The 7,029-nt window shown below is 38.6% G+C and overlaps 1 protein-coding gene and 1 pseudogene across 17 annotated transcripts in view; one reads left to right on the top strand and one right to left on the bottom strand.

The window, feature by feature from the left end:
- Nucleotides 1–900: 900 nt before the first annotated feature.
- Nucleotides 901–1,731, bottom strand: LOC143681279 (dynactin subunit 6 pseudogene; annotated as a pseudogene).
- A 618-nt stretch (nt 1,732–2,349) lies between these two features.
- AKAP9 (A-kinase anchoring protein 9) overlaps nt 2,350–7,029 on the top strand; it is a 206,743-nt gene continuing 202,063 nt past the window's right edge. For 16 of the 17 annotated variants that reach the window (XM_077164310.1, XM_077116955.1, XM_077140571.1 and 13 more), the window contains exon 1: nt 2,350–2,713. In XM_077164310.1, the coding sequence (XP_077020425.1) occupies nt 2,666–2,713 (48 nt within the window). In that variant the 5' untranslated portion in view covers nt 2,350–2,665. Of the gene's footprint in view, nt 2,714–5,538; nt 5,558–7,029 lie in introns of those variants that run through there. The other variant, XM_077148220.1, reaches the window with a different exon arrangement.

Raw genomic sequence — 7,029 nt, 5'->3', positions numbered from 1 at the left:
AATGGCAACTAAAATGATCAAATATATTTTAAAAATATCTAAGCGTTTCTAAATCAGATCTATGTATTCAGTATGTGACAGACCTAAGGTCTTTATTTAGTCTCTCCCTTCTTCTTTTCTTTCACCCTTAATTTTCACTTAAAACCAATTCTACAATTGAATTCATGGCCTGTTTTAGTTCATACCTGCTAGTTTTTCAGTCCAATATAGCTCATAACAAAGAAGAAATATGCTTAACCTAAGTAATCAGTCTGAGACCTTAAAATTTATAGTTCACCCTGGAATGAATTTGAAGGTAGGAGACTGGGAAGAAAAAAGAAAGTACTGAGGGAACAGATGAGGGAGGGGAAAGGAAAGAATGTAAAGCTCAATTCACAAACATGGCGCAATTCAATTCAACAAGTATTTAATGGGTGCAAAGTACTGTCATTTTGGTAATGCAAAGATAAAGTATGAGCTTTACTAAGAAGTACATAAATTATTAAAATATAATTAGAATACATAAAGAAAATACAAGGAGAAAGAAAATTGACATTATTTGTGTTCATTTTATTTTTATTTTTTTCCTGTCATTGGCACTTTTATTTAGTTTAGTATATGTAACAAATATATAACAATATGCTCTTTCTTATCATGGGTGGTCTTTTATATAACTAAAAATTGTAGCCAATATTTTATATAATAAAGAAAAACTGTAAATTATCAGAAAAGTAGCAACAATATAGGAGAATCACACATTTTACATAAATTATAGAGGTCATTGACAATGAAAACCCATTACTTAACTCAATTTTATAAAATAAAGTCAATATATATTATTCTGTGAGTTGATAAGACTGCATTTTAAATACTGTGGCCCTTGCAAAAGACTGTAGTCAAAGATGAAATGTTATTTTGATATCATATGTTGTTGTTAGTTGAACTTCCTTTCATGGTCTTCTTTATGTGATGGTACCTTGACAAGATTTTAATCAGGAAATCCAGCTGTAGCGTCTGGGGCTGCGGTAGCTCAGTCTACACCACAGGAAAGCAGTCTGCACCACAGATTACTGTATTCTCAAGGATGACTTCAAGAGTATTGTTTGCAACAAGCCCCAATGATGCACTCATTTATACTACACTTCTGCCTACATATGCTTTTGACTCAGCATTATTATCTCTCATTTTCATGACTTGGGAATAACAGCCAACTTCAAACACATTATTGTACCAATGGCCAGAGGATTGGATTCTGAAATCTCCAGCAAGAGGGGTGATATTATAAGGGTGAGCATTTATAATAAGGGCCTGTCCTTCTATTATGTTCCCTTCACCAATTACTATTGGCCTGGCTCTGCAAAAATTCGTGCTTTAGGGTGGATCACCGTCCTAGGTCCTATAGTTACATCTTCCCTGATTTCACTTTCTACACACACGGCTGCCCCAGGAATGATTTTCATAATTTTTTGAGTCTTCTCTGCTATGGTTTCGCCTGGTCTCCAACAGGAGTCGAGATGGATTTAATCGCCTGGGTAGGTCGATGATTTCCCAGTTGTGTTAGTTTTAATGTGCCAGGGACAGTCACATATATTAATTCGTTTAATCCTAACAACATTTCCAAAAATTCTAGGTGAACAAACTGGAGCTCTGGGAGGATTGGTACCTTGTTGCAAGATCATTAAAACTAGAAAGTGCATAATGGCTTTGTCTCCACCCCTGGGTCTGAAGCTTATGCCCTTTTCTGAACACCATCGCTAAGGGGAAGCTCCAAGGAGGGAGGGAATAGAGTTAGGGGACATAGAGGAATAAGCCATGACTGGAAACATCTCCATTGAGGTGGAGGGAATAATAGACATCAATAAAGCTACTTGGAGGCGACACCTCAGGTGGGCCTTGAAGGACGAATAGGGGCTTGGGCGGGTAACAGTATGGGGAAGGAGGGGCTTTCAGGATAAGGAAGTAATGAGAACAAGCAGCTGCTCTCCTAACTCCTGGAATAGAGTCAGTGCAGGTTGAGAAACTGACTCCCCCTGACCCCCCACTTTTTCCTTTTGGGCTTTTCAGTGCTCTCTAATCTCACCATTAGACATCTTTATTTTTGTAATTAAAAAAAATGTTTTAAAAGCGACCACAGAATTCCTAGAACAGTGAGTGGGGGTCCGACCGGATGCCCCCTGCCCTATCGCCCTTCCTACCCGACCCCTAGTCCGCCCCCACCTGGAAGCTGCGCATCCCGGAGGAAGGACAAGAACCGGCCAAGGCTAGAGGAGCACCCACTCCCTTGGTTCTTAGACTCGAAAGCTGAGAACTGCGTGGACAAGGGTCGCTCCCGAGGTCCCGCGCGCGGTGGGGAGGGGCTGCGGGCGCACCTGCCGAGCCCAGCGGGACTCGCGGCGGCTGCGCGAACAGACGTCCGCATCCCGCTCCCCTGCCCCTCCCCCCAGCCAACCCGCGTTCGGCCTTGTGTTTACGTGGAGACGAAGATGGCGGCGGTGGCGGCGTTCCCTGTGCGGCCGAGGACGACCAGCCAGTGAGCGAGGCAGCTGGTTCGACTGCGGGCGCTGGAAGCCGGGCTCGGCCCTGCTCTCTGGGCCCTGGAGCTTGCCGTCCCACTACGTCTGAACCGACCTTTTCTTTCTACCTCCAATCCCCTCCCTGTCTTCCCCCACCCTGCCCTGCAGAGGCCATGGAGGACGAAGAGAGACAGAAGAAGCTGGAGGCCGGCAAAGCTAAGGTAGGAAAGCCGGAGGCAGCCTGGCCGGCTGTGGGAGGCGGCGGCTGGGGAGGGTGGGAGGGGGCCACGGAAACGGAGATCGTGGTAGCTCTAGTGCGCTACCTTGAAGGGAGGTTCTTACAGACGTCTTTATTTCCCCCTCGCCACCGTCTTTCCAATAGTGAGAAAAGCTTCTAGCAAATGAAACTTCCGCGATGACTGGATCGTATGGCCCTTTTCTTTTTATTGCCCAAATGAAACCCTTCTATTACTGTAGTGCTGCTATAAGCTGATATTTATTAGTCCTTGATCTCCAGTCTTTCACTTTTTTTTAAAGGAGTTTTCTGGGTGGCGCAGGCATTGTTTTCCAGGGTGGGGATTTGGAGCTTTTCTTTATTTGATGGGGGATTTGTGCGCTGATCATCAGCTTGACTTCCTTAGGTGGCACGCTGGCACTCTTGGGTGTGTGTGATTGGCCTCTGTCAGCTGCCACAGCAGTGACTTGAGTGTGCCACACGTGCCAGCTGTGAAGTTCCTTTAGAGGCGTTTTTTAAGCGTGCTTTGTATGTTTGTGTTTGGAGGTCTTTGTCATGGCATGCGCTTTTGTATTGTGTGGAATGTTAATGCATTCCGTGATTGGAGTTCTGGGAACGACAGGTTCCGTATTTTAAGCAACACCTATAGAATCCCTGCTTCAAATACTACCTAATGGTTGATTGTGTATGAATATATATGTGTGTGTGTGTATCGGGTGACTCCTGATTTTATGTGTGTATATGTATGAAAAAGCCTGTAAAGTACACAATACACAGTTATACACAGGTATCTCTCAATTGAGAATTTGACGAAAAATTGGCATAGACAACATATAAATTAAGTAGCATGTTTCTTTTAAAATGTTAACGTTTGAGATTATCTCTTGGCCTTAAAGACGTTCTACAATGAAGTTACCTTTTATAGGTTAGATTCCAATTATCATATCAGAGGTAATTGTTAGCAATCATACTTGATTCATAATTAAATTATAGCTGTTTTTCCTTCCTCCCTGCTCTCCTCCCATATAAATAGACAAAGGAAACTGGGTCAATAATTTGGTAATCAACAAAGGGCCGTATTGCAGAGATGCAGCAGTAGATGGTTAGCCCAAGATTGTTAAATGAATATATATGTACACTAGTTTCATATTCCATAAAATTCCACTTCAGAAGTCAAGGCTTAGGTGCTTGTATGTACCCAGGTAAATTATTGCTTTAAAGTCCATAAATGGGGGAAAGGAAAATGAGGCTATTTTAAGAAGCCCAAAGTCAGTTGCTTACATTTTGTGCAGCCCCGAGGGTCTGAGCAAGCTCTATGCAGCCAAGGAAGTGGAGGTAAAGTGTGCACCCTCTTCCAAAAGTCTCTAAGTAGACAGTTTATATCTTGTCTATTACCTCAGAATTTTTACTGTCTGCTCCAGAAGTATCTTTTCTAACTGTATGTGAAACAGTCCTACAAAATACAGTTTACTTCGGCATAAATTCACTTTGGACATAATAACCCATAATAATTAGGGGATTTATTTAAATTGCTTGCCACATCATTTGATTTGGCAAAATAGAATTCTATTTCTTTGTGTGAATGTGGTTTTTTTGGTGTTTTAAAATTCTACCGATTAGGGTAAAAAATCTTTTTCTTTTAACTTTAACTTTTATTGTAGATTATCCTCTGGAGTTGAGCCCAGTATTTCCATTGAGAAATGAAAGTGTGCGGCATATAAAGCAAGATATATCTGCTGCAGAATTAGCTGTGTAATATAAAAACACTAGAAACAACCTTCAAAGACGACATTAGAAGAATCATTGTCTAAATTATTTAAATGGGATGGCATATTATACAGCCATTAAAATTTTGAACAATGATAGGAATATGGGAAATAGAGTGAAAACAGCACCATTAGAAATAGTGTATATATTCTTATTTCAGTTGTGTAAACATGTAAACTTGTAAATTAGGACTGAAATAACTCTGTGTTATAGTTTTTCAGCAAATCTGTGTTGAACTTCTATGTATACCAAGAGCTGAAACCTGGAGGTGTTTATGTAGGCCCTGCTCTTAGTTTATTGGGAGAGACATACAACTGAATAAAGAATAGAAGAGAGGAGGTAGTAGGATTTTGGGTGATCTTTTTACATTTGTTAAAATATGTTAAATGCTGCTACTTCATCTTTAAGAATATTTTACAAAGATAACTGTTAACATCATACTAATAATGCAGCCTAGATAATGCCTATCAGATAGTAGGTACTTGATAAATATTTGCTTAATGAATGAATGAACAGAATGACTGAGTCATAAATGGTTTCCTAGCATGGTTGTGATTTAATGACAATATTCCAGAGTTCTCTTAATAGAAGTCAGTTTCCTAATGGTTCTCACTTTAGTGTAGTCTTGTAACTGTAATTCTTATCCCTGTGCTGCTTGTATTATATAAAATTAGATTTCTATATTATTAGATATTTATAGATCTTTCTGTTTTTGTAGTTCTCATCCCTCCTTTGCTTTCGTTTCTCATTACTATGGACATGCTCACCTTGTGTTGCTTCTCCTCATCTGTCTTTTCCCCTAATTTGTTGTTTTAGATTTGCTGTAACTAGAGAGTGCAGATAACTGAATTTGATGGAATGGCTTGTAAAAAATCAAGGGCTGATTGAGTATGGTGCATGAGCTTTATGACATAACAATTTAGTCTACTTTTTTTTTTTTTTCTACTTGGATGTATGTTGGTTTACTATTTTCAACTATGGCCTGGATTCTCAGCTGTGTTCTGAGTATTGATGTTGCAAGAAGCCTGACCCATGGAGATGTGAGACATTACTGCATTATTAAGTAAATCTTTTCAGAGCTTGGCTGACCCCATTTACAATGTGCTAACCAGGACGTCAGTGCCTAGACTGTCCTTGTATTGAACCAAACTGTTCTAACTCCCCTTAAATGACTTCATTTTTCCAAGTGAAATTATTTACAGCACTAGTTAAAGAAAGTATTGTAACGTTAGTGAACAAAATTAGAGGATAGTTGTGTATTTAGTATAAAACTATTACTCCTGTAAATTTATATTAGATACACTTTTTAAAGTTCTAGTAATCTGTACCAGAATCTAGTAAAACCAAAATTTTGGACCAAGTGTTTAGTATTTTAAAAATTGACAGTATTTGTCAAATAATTATTGAGTAATTAAGAATTTTGCCTGTTGCATTCAGAAACTTGTTAATTACATGATTATTGTTTGTTTAACAAGTTTTTGGTTTGAAGAGAATTGACAGTTGTGAAGAAAAAAGGACATTGCTGCATGAAAGTTGTATATTAGGTTATTCATTCAATTACTGATTCTGTTTTGATAGGCAAAGTTAGTAATGGTGTATAATTGTTTTTTGCATATTTCAGACACACTGCTCCACTACTAAGAAAATTGGTTGCCCTTCTTTCTTTTAAACTTTCTAGTTTTTTATACTTATATGTGACATAACTTACTAGCTTTTAGAGTGGATGCAGCAACTTGATACCTTGATTAGCATGAATTATATTGGTTCGTTGCCTGTGATTTAAAACTGTTGTACATGAGCTTCAGGCTTTACTGGGAAAAAAACATAGTTCTTATAGTATAAGCATTAAAAGAGAAAATACGGAGAAAAAAAATGGCAGGACAGGCTTCTTGAAATGTATTTTGAAGAAAGTTCTCTGAGGAGAATCCAGGAAATTCCAGAAACAGGGACAGACAAGTGAATGGGAACAAAGGCCCTAAGATCTAATGAAGTGAGACTTAGCAAGTAGGTTTCTGGTGTCCTCTAAGAGAAGCTGCATGTTGAATGATAGCATATGAAAAAAGATAGGATGCATCGAAGTGCTCTGAATATAACAAGATTGGGTCAAAAAATTTGTTTTCAAGCAAAACATGCTTTTATTTTTATAAAAAGGTTTGAAGTATGAACTGAACTATAACTACAAAATTTTTATGTATTGTAAGCTGCTGATTATTGAAATATAAGTAAATCTCAACTGAAAGATGTAATCACATTTTTCTTCTAACGTAGAAGTTAGAGAAAGTATTCATGTAATAGTAATGTTATTTATATTTATTTCTCAAAAATTCTCCACTAAAATTAAAAATGAGCGTCTAATTTAGTTGGTTAGCACTGCTTAAAAATACAAAATTGGAAACACTACAGAATTTTTTTTTTTTTTTTTTTTTTTTACATGGGCAGGCATGGGGAATCGAACCCGGGTCTCCTGGCATGGCAGACAAGAAGTCTGCCTGCTGAGCCACTGTGGCCTGCCCTGGAACACTACAGAATTTTTAA

Source organism: Tamandua tetradactyla, chromosome 1, assembly GCF_023851605.1.
Source record: "Tamandua tetradactyla isolate mTamTet1 chromosome 1, mTamTet1.pri, whole genome shotgun sequence".
NCBI lineage: Eukaryota > Metazoa > Chordata > Mammalia > Pilosa > Myrmecophagidae > Tamandua > Tamandua tetradactyla.
The sequence above is the reverse complement of the archived record's forward strand: the minus strand, read 5'-3'. Positions and strand labels throughout refer to the sequence as shown.